The sequence below is a fragment of the Uloborus diversus genome, chromosome 7 (assembly GCF_026930045.1).
Source record: "Uloborus diversus isolate 005 chromosome 7, Udiv.v.3.1, whole genome shotgun sequence".
Lineage (NCBI taxonomy): Eukaryota > Metazoa > Arthropoda > Arachnida > Araneae > Uloboridae > Uloborus > Uloborus diversus.
Genome location: NC_072737.1, coordinates 6,593,348 through 6,611,533, shown reverse-complemented (window position 1 = coordinate 6,611,533; position 18,186 = coordinate 6,593,348). Strand labels below are relative to the sequence as shown.

Genomic DNA, 18,186 nt, shown 5'->3' with positions numbered 1-18,186 from the left:
ACTGCCACAGCAACTCAAAAAACATGGCTGTCAAACAAACAATTTGAGCTAAAATTGGCGCCAATTTCTGTTCCGAGCTACCATAGAACGCCTAAAATACGGACACCCCACTTTGAACTACTAGTGCTGCCATCTTCATATCAAGGAAGGAAACTTTTCAGCTAACCCTCGTATTGTTCATTTATTTTTGAAAATAACCAAAAAGTTATATACTATATTTTAAAGATGTATTAATACATCAGTAATATAACAAAGTAATATAGTATTCCTTTTTTATTTTACATTTATAAAATTATTAATAATGTAACAATTTTAATTCCGATTAAAAGTGCTTAATTTAATATTAAACGTTGGTCAGAAAAAAAAGAAAATGTCCTATGACTGTGCGCCAACTAATACATATTTTTTATTTCTCAATCATATTATAACTGTGTAAAAGTAGCTAACAGAAGAAAAATGAGTAAAACAGCTAATGCTAAATTAATTCCATTAAAATTGATTAAAATGTCAAATGAAATGTTAGATATAAATATAATAAAAGAAACCTTAATTTTTAGTCTACATATTGTAATAACAATATATGGAAATAAAGAGTGTTTTGAAGATGCATTTACTATTTTGAAGACTTGAGTTTGTGTTGGTTGAAAATATCGGATATATATCAAAATATCCGATATATATAGTTACAAATTCTGTAAATAGTAATTATTTTTGTGATTAATTTGTCGTAAGCTAGCTAAATTAGGCGTTTACTAAATTATCTTTCATCTAAAATTATTGTAGTAACTTAACCTGTAAATAGTTTCCTGTAATGAATATACAGCCCCTATACATTCGGTTGAAGTATACGGACCCCTATTTTTCATTGATAAGGCTTGTGAATGAAAAGAAGATACTAGAAGCATTTGGAATATTGTGGAAACTTTTCGATGTTATAAAAAGCCGTTACGCATGATAAAAAGTCAGTTTCGATTGAGAATTTGTACTGAGAGTGTATTAGCTCTGCTTATTGCGAGGCATTTCGCTGTGTTGTTTTTCGTATTTCGATGTAAATACGTGTGTAACCGTTGAGTTTACGGTGTAGAGTGATATTTGCTTAATTGCTGATGATTAATTAAGCAGTTGTTAACGATCTTTCCTGTACATAGTGTAAATAAAACTCCTGTGGCTTTCTCAAGAACTGTGTCGTTATTTCAAGAAAGTTGGAAGTCTCGCCGGAACCGTTACAATTGGCGCCCAACGTGGGGCTTCTTCTGGACTTTCTTGGAGTAAGTGTGACTTTGGACATTTTTTTCATAAAGACTGTTTGAATTTATAGACTTTGTTTTTATGGTGATTACTCGCGCAATGGATGACCAATTAAAACAACTTCTGGAAGCAATTAATGCTGTGAAAAGTGACTTGACTGAAAGTTTGGCGGCTAATCAAGAACAATTTAAAAATGATATGGCGGCTAATCAAGACCAATTAAAAAATGAATTGACTGCAAGTTTTACAGCAAATCAAGACCAATTAAAAAATGAATTGACTGCAAGTTTTACGGCTAATCAAGAACAATTGTCAAGTCGCACCGGAACCTTATAATAATATCAAAATATCGGATATATTCGAAAATATGATATTTTCGAACACTGCTGAGTACAATACGCAAAGATCCCAGGGGCGTAGCTAAGGGGGGGGGTTTTGGGGACAAAACCCCCCCGAAAAGTTAGTCTCAAAAAAAAGAGAAAAAGAAGAGAGAAGAGAAAGAAAAAAAAAAGAAAAGGAAAAAATTCCAAGCGATTATACATATATATATATATATATATATATATATATATATATATATATATATGTATATATATATGTATATATGTATGTATACATATATATATGTATATATATATGTATATATGTATGTATATATATATATATATATATATATATATATATATATATATATATATATATATATATATATATAAAAGAGGTAACCCCCCCGAAAGTCGGGTCTAGCTACGCCACTGAAAGATCCCGTACATTATTACAATGCACATCAAATAATAAAAATGTATGAGAAACGCACAAGAAGGAACTTACATATTCCAGGCCATGGGGCAATACAAGCTTCTTCCACGGGGGTGAGATGACCTTGCACTCGAATGGCAGGACTGACAAACCGGGCATTGCATTTGGGATCGTCCTCGTCTAGAAACTCATCGGCTGCAGGCAAATCAAGTTCGCTACCGGAAAAATAACAAAGATTAGACACATAAAACAACTCTATCCCATCACAGAAACGAAGTTTAACTTTTTGTCATTACAACCATCCTCATACATTGAAATACACCGCCAGCTCAGTCAATTCCAGCCGAGGACTGCAGTTTCGTGCTTATTAGCACTCAGCAGCCCGGCATAGGAAAGTGAATGAGCTGGAGGTGGAAAACCTCTTAAGGAAGCCAAGAGTGCCAAACAAACTGGTAGCTAATACAGAATTAGCACAGACCAGACGAGTGACCGAAACAATGGTTCGGTTCAACTCGAATATTGCAGGCAAGGCAGTTATATTCAGTAAGTTACCGCCCTATAGCCAGGGCTACGGCAGAAATACATGAAATACACCACCAGCTCAGTCAATTCCAGCCGAGGACTGCAGTTTCGTGCTTATTAGCACTCAGCAGCCCGGCATAGGAAAGTGAATGAGCTGGAGGTGGAAAACCTCTTAAGGAAGCCAAGAGTGCCAAACAAACTGGTAGCTAATACAGAATTAGCACAGACCAGACGAGTGACCGAAACAATGGTTCGGTTCAACTCGAATATTGCAGGCAAGGCAGTTATATTCAGTAAGTTACCGCCCTATAGCCAGGGCTAAGGCAGAAATACATGAAATACACCGCCAGCTCAGTCAATTCCAGCCGAGGACTGCAGTTTCGTGCTTATTAGCACTCAGCAGCCCGGCATAGGAGTGACTGAGATGGAGGTGGAAAACCTCTTAAGGAAGCCAAGAGTGCCAAACAAACTGGTAACTAATACAGAATTAGCACAGACCAGACGAGTGACCGAAACAATGGTTCGGTTCAACTCGAATATTGCAGGCAAGGCAGTTATATTCAGTAAGTTACCGCCCTATAGCCAGGGCTAAGGCAGAAATACATGAAATACACCGCCAGCTCAGTCAATTCCAGCCGAGGACTGCAGTTTCGTGCTTATTAGCACTCAGCAGCCCGGCATAGGAGTGACTATAGGAGTTGAGTGCTAATAAGCACGAAACTGCAGTCCTCGGCTGGAATTGACTGAGCTGGTGGGGTATTTCATGTATTTCTGCCTTAGCCTTGGCTATAGGGCGGTAACTTACTGAATATAACCATCCTCATATTTATAAAAGCGAATGATAGATCAACGCTGACGTCATCGACAATGAAACTTGCGCCATGATATGATAATTTGATAATATTTTTTGGTAATATTTGACATGCAGGGAAATTAAAATAATCAGAAATCCAACGTTAAAAAGCACTTTTATCCTGGTATGTCGATTTACCGACATCACACTAAGATTCGAGTTGAGTTGAGTGAACACACTTGTAGCAAGTTCCTGAAAGTGAAATCTCGATTATCGGATGCGTATGCGATTCGAATCCAACAGAAATATTGATATTCCGAGATTAGATTCTAATAAATTGTTGGATTACTGATTGTTTAAATTTTTCAGCACAAAGGTATTTATTCGTTACGCAGGTTGCTTTTTTTTTTTTTTTTTTTAATTTTAAAGGGCTGAACTGGATCCGGTAACTTAACTTTTACTGGTAAAAGACTCATTTTAGGAGAAAGAAGAAACGTAAAAATCAGACTAATAATAAGAGTAGACAGAGCTTTTTCAATCTTGCTGATGAAGAAAATTGGTTCATAGATGTATCACGTGACTAGTGGAAGGGCTTGGCGAAGACTTTGGCAGCATGGTTGCTAGATGGCAGCATTATCTATAGTTTGACACTCGACATGTATTTTAAGACAATGTGTTTTCATTAAAAAAAAATTTCAAGTGCAGAGATTAAACTGTTTTTTTTTAGTTATGCATTATTTTGACATTAGTAATAGTTTTTGGTCACAGTTTTCAGTAACTTTTATTTCATTCGGAACTACTACGTCAGCGTTGGCGTAAACGTAATGGCGTAAACGTTTTGCGTTAACGCAAAAATGTACTAATCGGTATCTTAAATTGAAATTGTAGGTAAAAATCTTACCGTTTGTCGATTCTTTTTGGGCGCTTGCAAATTTAATTGATTAGAGAGTTATTGAAATTGACTAAAGAAAATGCACAATACTATCTAAACGAAAAACTCACTATATTAACAAAATATTTACAACTTAGACTAACAAATTTACAAATCGGACTCCATAAAAGATCATTCTTCCGTGTTCCATCAATTCTATTTATTTTATTTCTCGCGGGCGTGGATCGTCTGCTACGATCAACGCCCGCTGTTGCTAGGATATCCACCAGTCACATGGTTTGGTTTATGAGCAGCAAAAGGGTTGCCATAGCTCGGTCTATTCTTATTATTAGTCTATGGTAAAAATGGTCAACAAACAACAATGAACGCTACTTACTGGAGTTTAGGGTTAATCCACTGGTATTAGGGTTGAAATTTCAACTATCAAAATATCACCAGACAAGCAATTGCTTTGTTTGAATGTAGAAGCAATTTTCACCCGTCATACTTTGACGGGCGATTTTTCTAGTCCTCAAACACATAACAGCCAATGATTGAGTACACGTATTTTTCGGAAATGTTTCACATGCAGGGAAAACTTTATTTTGTAGGGCTGAACACTGGATCCAGTAACTTAACTATTTAACGCTATCCACTGGAGCTACGGTTAAAATTTCAAACATCAAAATATCACCAAACAGGCAATTTTTACGTTCAAATGAAAAAGCAATTTTCACTCGTCATATCTTGACGGCCGATTTTCTAGTTAATTAAATAGTTAGGAAAGGTTTTTTGAGATGTATTGACTATACTTACTCTGGATTCTGTCCAAACGGCCTGAACAGCATCTTGGTGTCGACGGAACCATTTTCATATCTATATTCGATTCGAATTTTGGATCGAGGCTCTCTGACCACCACGGAGTAGTTGAAAACAGATCGGGGGGCCACCCAAACTGCCGTGACGCCTGGGTCGGTCGACAGCAGAGGCGGACGATTTCTCAGGTAATACTTCTCGGGAATTCGGCCGCCAAATTTTAGCTAATAAAGAACACGTATACTGACATTTTTATTTCACCATATGAAAAGCAGCAAAGGTTTTTAGTAAAAAAATGTAAAAAGCAAGAAATAAGCATTGTACGAGTAAATGAAATCAGTCGTAAGAGAAACTTGAAAATGGCTATGAGATACTAGGGTATGTTCAGTAAATTACCGGCCCAGTACACTGTAAAAAAACCTGTAAATTTTGAAGAAGTTATCCGTATTTTTCACAGAAAAAAACTGTTCGTAATAAAATACAGGATTTCTCTGTTTTTTTGAATCTGTAACCGGTTATAAGCGTTAATTGTTACCATCGCCTCACCGCGTACTTTGTTTTTCTTCGAATCTTCGAAATTTCGCCCGCGTGTTTGGATTTTGGTTCTCGTGCTCGAATTTTTGATCTTATATTTATTTAAAGCGAGAGTGAGTCTTAAATCGTTTGCAACTTCCATTTCATTGCATCCTAATCAATATTTTATTATTATGTTTTTTTGTCATCTGTTACAGAGGCATAATCGAAAATTTACCTTTGTATACATGTATTTCGTAGTAGTATAGTAAATATTGAAATGGATTTATGAAAGCATAATTTCATTTTTTAATCTTCATAAAATAATAAATCAGCTTGAATAAATAATAAAAATACGGAAGATTTCTGTAAAATAAACGGAAGAAAACTGGCGTCCTGGCTGACAGTTTTTTTCCGTAAATTTTACAGATTTTTTTTTACAGTGTAGCTAGGGCTAAAGCAGAAATACATGAAATACACCACCAGCTCAGTCATTTCCAGCCGAGGACTGCAGTTTCGTGCTTATTAGCACTCATCAGCCCGGCATAGGAAAGTGACTGAGCTGGAGATGGAAAACCTCTTTGTATTTCATGTATTTCTGCTTTAGCCCTGGCTATTGGGCCGGTAATTTACTGAATATACCATGCCTTGCCTTCAATCCTCGAGTTGAACCGAACCATTGCTTCGGTCACTCGTCTGGTCTGCGCTAATTCTTTATTAGTTACCTTGTTTGGCACTCTTGGCTTCCTTAAGAGGTTTTCCACCTCCAGCTCAGTCACTTTCCTATGCCGGGCTGATGAGTGCTAATAAGCACGAAACTGCAGTCCTCGGCTGGAAAGACTGAGCTGGTGGTGTATTTCATGTATACTAGGGTATGGTTTTAAAACAACCAAATTTTTGAATTCCAATCAGAGCAGCAGCTGACGGAGGAAATCCGTTGAACAATTTGTCACGCTATTTTTCATAAGCATTTTGTCATAATTAGATGTGGGCTGTCCCTTTTCTCGTTACCCCCCCCCCTTTCCCTTTTCACAAACTAAAACAATTTCTCAAACTCCTCCCTCCTCAAAGCGTGAGTTCATTTGTGGTTACTAGACCTAACTTTATTTACAAATTCTGAAGTACAAAAATCAAATTGATCAGACAGAAAACAACTGGTAACAAAGCAATGAAAATTCAAAATGAAACATCTAATTGAAGGGCTCAGTGGATAAAGGTGTTAACTGACAAATCATTTGTTTTGAGAAAAACGCAGTCAAAGTTCAAAGGCTAGTGTTTTTTATGCAATGGATAAAATGTTTCTCTTTTGGTAGCAAATGTTTTTTTTTTGTTTGAAATATCTATTATAAAATGATCAGCTGTGAAAACCATCAATTAACTAGTTTTTTTATCACTTTTATTTAGTTAACACCTTCATCCACTAAATTTCAGATCAAACTTTTCATACCATGTCAATGGATGATGGTAATAAAATGCACAAACATCTATCTGAATCACATTTTTTGAATTATAAATTTAAGAAAACATTGCAATATTCTGGATTTAGTAACCAAATAAAGTAAACAAACTTTTTTATACGCTTTACTGTCATTTACATATCATTTCCATTTATAACAGTGCTGTAAAACCATTGATGTTCCTCTGGAACAAACTTTTGTTGCTCTTTAAGATTTTGAGCTTTTTCTTTTGTTATAGTTCCTGTTTTACCCATTTTTCTAGGAAGAAGAATACTAGTATTTCGTGAACTTGCTATTTTCTTGTTTCGTAGTAAATCTACTCTTTTAAATGGCAAAGATTGATCATAATTTTCCTTATATAAATAAGATCCATATCCTTCAACCCGAATCCATCTGATCCCATCCCTAAATCTAACTTTCTTTTGTAGACAATTTTTCTTCTTGTTTGTCAAATTTAACATTGTTGCAAGCATTTCAGTATGGCGGAAATGGTTTGTCATATCAATCACTTTGTTTTTTCGAGATACACTCCAGATGATATCCCGATACTGGTCTGGTACATATATTGTTTCGTGTTTTCTAAGAACCTTCTCAATTCTTCCGAAATCCCGATCTGAATCCAGATATGTATGTCCCACTTCTGGAAATTTGTGGTCAATTGATTTGAAATATGCTTTCAATATAAGGAACTGATAGAGGCAGATCATTGCAAAGTTTTTGTTCTGACCAGCACAAAAGTCACTCCATACTATTAAACCGTCTTTTGTTTTCTGCTCATCATCTGTTTCTATTGCCGTTATAATTGAACTACAGACTTCTGAGCTTCATCGATGGGCAACGTCGTCAGTCCATGTACAAAATGTGGCTTTGGCTACATTTTTATAAATTATATGTATTCCTAGATTGTAGAACTACATTTGACGCAAGTAAAAGGCTTTTGATGTTAATTTTGGCAACGGCATAGCCTGTTGTAAGTCAACGGTAATGAAAGCAGTACCATTATTACTTTTTACATATTCCCTATCAAATTTGATTGACTCGAAAGCAACTTTGAAATTCTCTTCATATTCTTCATCATTATTCTCGGAATCACATGTGCTATATGTATCGCTTCTTGGTTGTGAAAAGAACAAGTTCAATTCGCTATTAAAAATACTTCTGTATGTCCACTCTTTGACCAAAAAAGGTTTCTCGTTGGTGAGTTTTGTTACAACGTTCAATATATAAAGCATACATTTTTGAGATACTAAAAAGAATGGAAAAGTATTTTCTGTGAGGATTGCTACACCTGGAATAATGTGAACTTTCTGCTGGGAAACTATTTATATGCTTCATTACATGCTAACATGACACGCAATATTTTCATCACTATCTTCATTCTTGTGAAGTATGCTTTTGGCAATTTTAACTAATAACTTTGCCCTTGACATTATTTCTCTTGACAAAATGTATCTTATGTTAATTATCACAATGAAGCGCAAAAGAGGCTATTACAAGAAAATACCTAAATCACGTTCAGAAAGTACTGTAAACAAACAGATCAGTCAGGAGGAATCAACTCAACAGCTGTTTGCTGCCAACGTTTGAATCAAAAACGGTGCTAACTCTATGAAAAACGGTACCCTCTAGTGGATGAAGGTGTTAACATACGTAAACTCTTTTAACCACTAGAAAATTTACGGTTTCATGTTAGATAACACCTTTATCATCTAGAATCTCTGGAAATACACAGAATAGGACTTTCAATGCTAGCTTATATGAAATATAATCATTTAAAACTTTCATCCATCAAAAAAACTCGTTTTTTTAAAAAATGTCAGTTAACACCTTTATCCACTGATCCCTTCAATTAATGGGTTGGTTTAGCTGGCCCAATTTTACTGTATTGGGTTTAATTTTTGACTGCTGGAATCGAATACCAAGTTCAGAATCTAGACATCTTTGGTATAAATACCGAGTAAACTGAAGAGTATTCCTTGGACACTTTTCGAGCACGTTTTGAACACTTTTTGAACTCGGGAACTTTTTTTTTTTTAAACCTTGAAACACTTTTTGGAACAGCTTTCAAAACAATTCTGAGAACACTTTTCCAAACGCTCATTTGGTTCAGCATACATTTTTACTTTTGGGGACGCATTTGAGAACATTTTTTTAACACTCCCTTATGAAAATGGTCTATAGAGTTCTATAAAAAACCTATAGAAATACCTATATAGAGTCTTATAGAATTATGGCCCAATTTTCTATAGACCGTTTTCTATAGAATTCGATTGTGAAAACTCTATAGGTTTCTATAAAATTAGTTCTATAGAACTTTATATACGTCTTTTAGAAAGCTAGTTTTTTTAATAGAATTCTATTGAAATATCCTATAGAAAATTGGGCCATAATTCTTTAAAACTCTACACAGGTATTTCTTACGGAGCCTCTATAGATCTTCTTATAGAGCTTCTATAGATCTTATTAAGAGCATCATAAAACAGAATGACAATGTTTTACATATAATCAATATATGTCTGACAAAACCAAATTATGCCTAAAAAAATTCGGTGCAGCAATTACTTATCTTTACTCCAACAATCCAACAATTACACATTACTGTTAGATAGCGATACTACATAAAACTGGACAATGGCATATATCATTTAAGAGTGCTAATTAAATATTACAGCCTGAGTAAAAACTTTAAGCCGAGTATTTCTTTGAAAAAAGGAAAATGAAATTAAAGGGATTTTAATATTATTGTATTATTGATTATTAATGTTCATTGGTAAGAAATAACGCAACAGACAGGATTTGTAAAGCATGCAATAATCAGAAAAGCAGTGGTTTATTGAAAGTTAGCATTTCAGCTTGAGTAAAATCTTTAAGGCTACTAGTATTTTTAAAAAAACTGTAAGTACTTATACTGTAATAAATGTCACCTCAGTTAACAAGATTGTCGAAACCCTTCAACTTGCAGTTTTGTGATTAATGTCTTCTAAGTCTTTGTCCTACTTGTGACGATATCGTAAGGTAAAAAGTTAACTGTTCAAGAAAGGGGGCAGATTGAAAATTTTTCTTCAACAAGGATAAGTAGTAGTATTATTGCGAAAAATTAGGAAGATCACGACTGAAGTTAACATTTTTTTTTTCAATTTAAACACAATTAGGGTAAAAAGAAAGCCCCGGAAAATTTAAAGATTTGTCCTCGCGTCATGGAAGAAGAGTTTGGAAATTATTACATTACCTGAAAAGTACTCAACCAGGAAACTAATTCAGACGATAGGTTTAAATGTTTGTCAAAAACGATATATAACACAATTAGAAGGTGTGGAAATTTTATTAATGCTGCAAAATTGCTTAAACCTCATTTATTGAAAATGCACAATATAGAGCGTTTCAACTTTAGCCAGAAAATCATGACCTGGAAATACAATGAATATCTGGAACCAATGAATACAAATAATTTTTTCTAACGAAAAGAAGTGAAGCTTGGATGGACTAAACGGACGGAAGTACTATTGGCATGGTTTACGAAAAGAAAAAGAAATAGTCTACAAGCGCCAATTAGATAGAGGCTCTGTCAAAACTTGAGAGTGCATTGCTTACAATGGTGTGTACTCAGTTGCGTTTGTTTCAGGTAAAATGAACTCACATATCAAAATTTCCTCCCAAGTCATCTTTTACCAAATGCTGAATTGATTGCTGGAGAAAATTTAAAATATCAACAAAACAATGCATCTATCCATCCGAGTAACAGTGCAAAAAATAGGCTCCAAGTAAACAATGTTGAAACTTTGAAATGACCAACTAAGTCTCCAGATCTTAACCCAATAGAGAACTTATTGGGTGACTTAGCAAGTAGAGTTTATGCAAAGGAGAAACATTTTACTTCATCAATAGAGCTGAAAACTACCATCGAAGATGAATGGTAAAAAATACATCCCGAATTTTGTCAAAAACTAGTTTCATGCACGAAAACAAGAATATTTGAAGTAATTTGAAGGAATGGCTCCCACACAAGCTTATAAATGTTTGAATTTTTGTACATGCTTTTTTCTATGTTGGCCTTAAAGATTTTACTCAGGTTCAAATATTGCTATGTAATATTTTCTGATAATGGAACACTTACAATTATTTTTTTTTTGTCTTTTTTACTTGTATTTAAGGTTAATAATTATCACTCATATGACATTTTAAAAATAAGATTAAGGTATGTCCAATTTCTCAAAAAAGTGCACTGGACAAAGTTTTTACTCAGACTGTAAAACCCCTATCAGTACAGCAGGCCATTTTTACAGCACCTACGGACCACCCTTTTGATCATACCAGTAGTTTTTGTTGTTAATTTTACAGTCAGTATCGTAGGGCAACTCTCAACTGCCGCCGTCAATGGACAGTCTTTGACAGAGGTAGGCAGGCCATCACTTTTCCCTCCAGCCTCTATTCTCGACACCAACCGACAGCGATTCATTGCAACAAAATTTCTATTAGTATCATATTCAGACATTTTATTAATTTGTATAAAAATAAAGATGTTTAAATTATATTTTTACTAAAGAAAACAATGATTTTACCAGTGTACTCAAATGGGTTCCTAACCTGTACTCAAACGTGTTCCCAATTGTAAGTTTAACAAATTCCCGAGCGTATCACATCCGAATTTAAATTTAAAACATATCTTTTTAACGGAGCGGATTCGGAACACACTTTAGTGCAAATTCAGACAACTGGAACACTTTCTCTAAATTAAAGTGTTCAAACGTGTTTCCAATGTGTACTGGGAATTTGCAGTGTGACAGCTGCATGATCTTACAGATACCATTTCTTGAGATGTCAGGAAGGAAAATTCTATACTTCGAATGAAAATTCTTAGTTCAAAGGAAAATTCTATACTTTGAAGGTGAAAATTCTGGTTTTCAAACACAAGAGCATTATTTGAAAATCATTTAGCGTGTTAAAAAAAATCGAAGTTTGTGGCGGACCCCTGAGGGATCCGCGGACCAGTTTCGGAAGCCCCGCTTCAGTGAATAAAATTTTGTCTCAAAGAACTTGAAAGAAAATCGACCAAATCAAAATTTAGAGGGCATATCAGAGCTGTAGCTCTTATTTAAGGGGTCTAAGAACCCTTACCCTTCAAAATTTTCAATTTTCTGGAAAAAAATATATGTTATGCATAATTTAATTCTGAACAATTTGATACTTTATTTATTACCATACGCGAAAAACTTTTAAGTTATCGTGAAAATGGGTAAAAAATTTCCCATAGAGATTTACGTTTACAGCAGCTGTTAAAGCCTCTTTTTCTCAGGTTTCTCGTTTTGCGTGCATGATATCTTAGAAAGTTTCTTATGTATTTCCGTAAAACTTTTCATGCATGTTTGTCTGATTTATTTTTATGATCTGAACCTAAATTTTAACTAAAAATAAAAGTTAATATTAAAAAATACATATATATTTTCATCCAAAATTTTTGTAAATATTGATATTAATTTAAAAAATTTCAAAAAAAAATATTAAGTAATTTAAAAAATAAATAAATAAATTTAAGTTCAGCTTAAAAAAATAAACCAAACAAACATGCACAAAACGTTTTACGGAAATATAAAGGGTGATTATAATTAAAGTTCCAGTTTCAAAACGCTGTAAAAATAAAACCACTGGTCAGAATGACCTCAAATTTCAACGGAATATTATCGAAGAAGGGGGAAAACGTATAACAAAAGAAAAAAAATAGTTGGAATTTTTAAAATTGATGGCGCTGCAAGTCCCCCCCCCCTAGTAGCAAGATAGTATCCCCCCCTTCTTCGATAATATTCCGCTGAAGTTTGACGTCATTCTGACCAGTGGTTTTATTTTTATAGCGTTTTGAAAGTGGAACTTTAATTGTAATCACCCTGAATATGTAAATCAAAACACCTGTCATGCGCCAGACTCATTGAAGTTGTTATAAAAACGCCAATTGCTCGTTTTTTTCCCTCATTTCGCATCTGAGAAGTTCACTATGAAAGACCTGGCAGTCCCGATCACCTGATCTTAACCCGCGTGACTTCTGGATATGGGGCTATCTGAAAGCTGTTGTGTTCAGTGCTTCGATTACAAACTTAGCTGAGCTGAAGGCATACATCGCGCAACACATTCTAAACGTGATCCCGGAAACACTTCAATCAGTCGTAGAACATGCTGTTTCTCGATTTCAACTTGTTACAGAAAACGGGGGTTACAATATATTGAACATCTTTTGCGCCAGTCTCACGAAAATTAAAGACCTATTTGATTTTCACTGATGCTTTTTATGCGGTTTTCGGTCTCTGGACAGTTTAAAACCAATTTTTCCCATCCGATGTGATATGACCTTTCAGTGTTGGATGGGCATACTTAACTAACAGTATCACACCAATACCCTCGCACGCAGAGTAGTACGGTGTTTTAACGTATAGTTTACACCTTAGGTAACATTTTTTGATTTATTTGTCGTTTGTAGTCGACCACTATTAAATATGCTTACAGCGCCATCTATTGCTAAAAATCCCAACTATTTATTTTTCTTCTGCCATCAAGTTCCCCCCTTCTTCAATAATATTCCGTTGAAGTTTGACGTCATTCTGACCAGTGGTTTTATTTTTATAGCGTTTTGAAAGTGGAACTTTAATTGTAATCACCCTGTATAAGACACTTTCTAGGATATGATGCACGCAAAATGAGAAACCTGAGAAAAAGAGGCTTAAACAGCCGCTGTTAACATAAATCTCTATGGGGAAAGTATAAGCATCTTATGGATAACTTGAAAAGTGTTTTGCCGTATGGTAATAAATAAGGTATCAAATTGTTCAGAATTAAATGAGGCATAACATATATTTTTTCCAGGAAATCGAACATTTTGAAGGTTAAGGGTCCTTAGACAACTTAATCAAAAGTGGTTGTACTTACGAACTCTGTGCACATGGGATTTCCACTGGAATCGCATTTCTTGCCACCCAAGAAAGCTGGCAGAACGTCTTCGTCGATGTACTTTAAGAGCACTGTTGCCGTGTGTTCTGCGACATAAGAAAATGAAGTTAATAATTATCTGATTTTGTTTATAGGAGCTTTGTAGTATGAGCATGGTTTATAGCAGGGGTTCTCACGCTTTTTCGGCTAGCGGCACCCTTTGAAGAGTTAGAACTTTCTCGCGGCACCCCAGTCCATTTTATTTAAAGTAGTACACCGAAGAGGGTCACACCCTAAGGTTCATATCCTAGTAACTCGCTCATTTATGATTGAATTGGCTCGAGCTTTTGCGTATTCACCAGATGATTCATAAACGAGCTGATGTCAGCCTCATTATTGGCAATTTTAATGTGATTCAATAGTTTATTTTCTAAATATCACCACCAGTGGCCAAATTGAAACCAGATTAAAAATAAAAAAAAATCGCGAAATTTGTCGCCAAGTTGGCGACAAAAGACTGGCGATAGATCACCAAGTGTCCACCAAATTATAACACCACTTGAGTATACATCGAAATTAACAACGATTTCCTTCCAAAAAGGGGCAAAAGACCCCTTTAGAAACACCCGAATGCAACCAAAAAGAGGGGTAAACAACTAGACCCCACTAGGAGTCTACGTACCAAATTGCAACTTTCTAGGACATACCGTTCTTGAGTTATGCGACATACATACGCACATACGCCCATCCGCACATACGGACGTCACGAGAAAAGTCGTTGTAATTAACTCAGGGAATGTCAAAATGTATATTTCGAGTGTTTTATACGTTCTTAGGCACTTATCCGCGTGTGCTCGGGTTGAAAAAAAACTCAACATTAATTCGGGGGTGAGCAAAATGGAAATTAAGATCGAAATTTGAGTGAAATTTTTTTCGCGAATACAATACTTCCTTTTTTGTAAAAGGAAGTAAAAATAAGAAAATCATTAAACCAAGTGAAAATAAAGTAACGTAAAGTAACAACGTCTAAAAAGCACAAATTCGCAGATTACTGCAGACATATGTTTCGGCGTTTCAGGGAACGCCTTTTTCAATGCAAAACGTAGAGAGCTTATGGATAAAAAGACATCCGACAAAAGCCAAGAGGAGATAAGCATACAGCTTAGAAGATAAAAATAGCAGATTAGCCAAACACCAATAAGAAAATTCTAATCCAGTAAGGAACCAATAAGAACTAATCCGCTATTTTTATCTTCTAAGCTGTATGCTTATCTCCTCTTGGCTTTTGTCGGATGTCTTTTCATCCATAAAATCACTACGTTTTGCATTGAAAAAGGCGTTCCCTGAAACGCTGAAACAAGACAACATTATCTATAGATGACAACATTATCTATAGTTTGGCACTCGACATGTATTTTAAGACGTAATGTGGTTTCATTATAATTTTTTTTCCAGGTGCAGAGATTGAGCTGTTTTTCTTTTAGTTATGCATTATTTTGACATTAGTAATTAGTTTTTGATCACAGTTTACATTAACTTTTATTTCATTTGGAACTCTTACGTCAGCGTTGGCGTGAACGTAATGGCGTAAACGTTTTGCGTTAACGCAAAAATGTACTAATCGGTATTTTAAATTGAAATTGTAGGTAAAAATCTTACCGTTTGCCGATTCTTTTGGGGCGCTTTCATCTTTAATTGCTTAGAGAGTTATTGAAATTGACTAAAGAAAATGCACAATACTATCTAAACGAAAAACTCACTATGTTAACAAAATATTTACAACTTAGAATAACAAATTTACAAATCGGACTCCATAAAAGATCATTCTTCCGTGTTCCATCAATTCTATTTATTTCTCGCGGGCGTTGATCGTCTGCTACGATCAACGCTCGCTGTTGCTAGGATATCTACTAGTCACATGGTTTGATTTATGAGCAGCAAAAGGGTTGCCATAGCTCGGTCTATTCTTATTATTAGTCTATTGGTGTTACTGTATTTTGTCAAAATTTCAATCAAGTCAGCTGTTGTTCAGGGTTTCTTGGTTGGACGGCGTTGGTAAGTCACTCCACATCTCCCACCAAAACCGAGAAGGTCTTGCTACCATTCGGGGGAGAAAGGGAGGAGTTGTCTTCAGTTGTCACGTATACAAAATATGACTGTTGGCAGAAATTGAACAAGTACCTCGGGAGACGACTCGGATTTTCTGTAGCAACTTGAGTTTCATTATAGGTTTAAATATGTTAAAGGCCTTGTCGAAGTAGAAAGGAGCTGAAATAGAAGACAAAAAAAAAAAAAGTCAGGCTCTGACGTTTAGAAATGTTACTAACATATTAATTTAAACAGACATCAACGAGCAAAAGTTGAAACTAAAATATATACAGTGAAATCTGTGTATAACGATACTGTCTATAACAATAAACTTGTCTATAGGGCGATTCTCGAAAAAATGTCCCGTGCGTAACGCCAAGTTTTTATTTTTTTCCAACTAACCAAAGCCTTTAAAAAATAATGCTGTTAGGGAATAATGCAGGCTTTAATATACAGGGTGTTTGAAAATGAATAGCAGGGTTTTAACATGTTATAATATTTATTACAACAAACTTACAGCCACAAGTGATATATCAAATGAAAGAGAAACTCAAACAGTTTTACATAATAGCCTTCAAGTGTTCAATGTGAGCACCATTCGTCGTCACTCGGCACACGTCAAGACGATATGCGAGTTCTTCCCAAACTTTGATGAGTGTCTCATTAGTAATTGCTGCAACAGCTGTTTCAATCCTGTTCCTTAATTCGGGAAGGTCGGCTGGCAGTGGAGGCACATACACACGGTCCTTAATAAACCCCCAAAGATAGAAATCACACGGCGTTAGGTCGGGTGACAAGGGAAACAAGCCCTGTCATAAGGCCCCTTACGGCCAATCCAGCGGTCAGGTACAGTCAGGTTAAGCCAATCGCGTACCTCATTATGCCAGTGAGGCGGCGCACCATCTAGCTGAAAGATAAGACACAAAACGCTTTCTGTTCTTTAGTCGCCATCTTTGCTACAAGCGCTTTCTAGCGGATTGCAGCAGAAACATTCCACGCGCATGCGCACTGATGCCAAAAACAAAACTGTTTGAGTTTCTCTTTCATTTGATATATCACTTGTGGCTGTAAGTTTGGTGTAATAAATATTATAACATGTTAAAACCCCGCTATTCATTTTGAAACACCCTGTACTATCAAAGCATAACAGTTAATCCCATATTTAATTAATAGCTACTTGAATAAAATAAAAAACTTAGCGTTACGCACGGGACATTTTTTCGAGAATCGCCCTATAACGATATTTTTCTTTGTCTCAGCAAAATATCAGCATAAATAACCGAACTGTCTATTACAATAACCTGTTTATAACAATATTTTTTTAAGTCCCAACAGTATCGTTGTAGACAGGTTTTACTGTATATATAAAACACTTAATTGCAATTCTTTGGAAGACGAGAACATGAAACCGCAAATATACTCGAGCCTGTCTTTTTCCCCACAGTGCATCAACATCGCCCGCAGTAAAGTCCATAATGGGCTCCTTTCCAAAATTTTAAAACTATTTTTTTCTAAAAGAGTATGCTTAAAAACATAGGATCTGACCATTTTTTAAATAATTTGAGTAAGTATAATATTTTTAAAAACTACTTAAATCAGCGCGCTTTCATTGTCTACATTTCTTGCCGATGACTTCACAATCCATTCTGTGTTGCCATTCACAGAGCAAAATATTTAATTCGCATCTTTACTCACGTGTATTGGCAACGATAGGATTGATAGCAAGCGTAGAGCGCAATTTTAATTCGCTTCTTGTCTATCATAACGTGAAAACGCAGTACAAAGATGCGCCAAAGAGCATCACTTGTGACGTCATCAAGACCACGCCTTGCTTGAAAAATCGGACATTTAAAAAAATTAATTAAAAAATAACTGTTGGGAAAATGAAAGAATTTTCTGGGTTCATGTTATTATTATTATTTTTTTTTTACTTATTCTATTAATTTCAGTGACTAAAAGTACTACTTTTAACTGAAGGAAACAACCCCATTGACACTTTCTAGTAAAATAAACGTATGAACAGGATTTTCTTGCTTTTCGAGTTCCAAATTAACATTAACAATTAAGGAGCTGACATGGGGAAGAGAGTTAGTCACAAAAAGTAAATTTTACCGGGGCAGAAAAAAAAACCCCTAGGCCAAATAGTGGACTACAAGCAAACACCATCTTCCCTCCCTCATAGATACTAAATCATTTTGCCAATGGGG

At 35.2% G+C, this 18,186-nt stretch overlaps 1 protein-coding gene across 1 annotated transcript in view; it reads right to left on the bottom strand.

Annotated features, from left to right (window-relative positions):
* Positions 1 to 18,186, bottom strand: part of LOC129226596 (SEC14-like protein 2) — a 190,630-nt gene that overhangs the window by 14,042 nt on the left and 158,402 nt on the right. Inside the window, exons 10-13 of the mRNA XM_054861220.1 lie at positions 16,073 to 16,159; positions 13,892 to 13,998; positions 5,010 to 5,233; positions 2,080 to 2,222 (exon numbers count right to left, since the gene is read on the bottom strand). Of these exons, the coding sequence (XP_054717195.1) occupies positions 2,080 to 2,222; positions 5,010 to 5,233; positions 13,892 to 13,998; positions 16,073 to 16,159 (561 nt within the window). The remainder of the gene's footprint in view (positions 1 to 2,079; positions 2,223 to 5,009; positions 5,234 to 13,891; positions 13,999 to 16,072; positions 16,160 to 18,186) is intronic.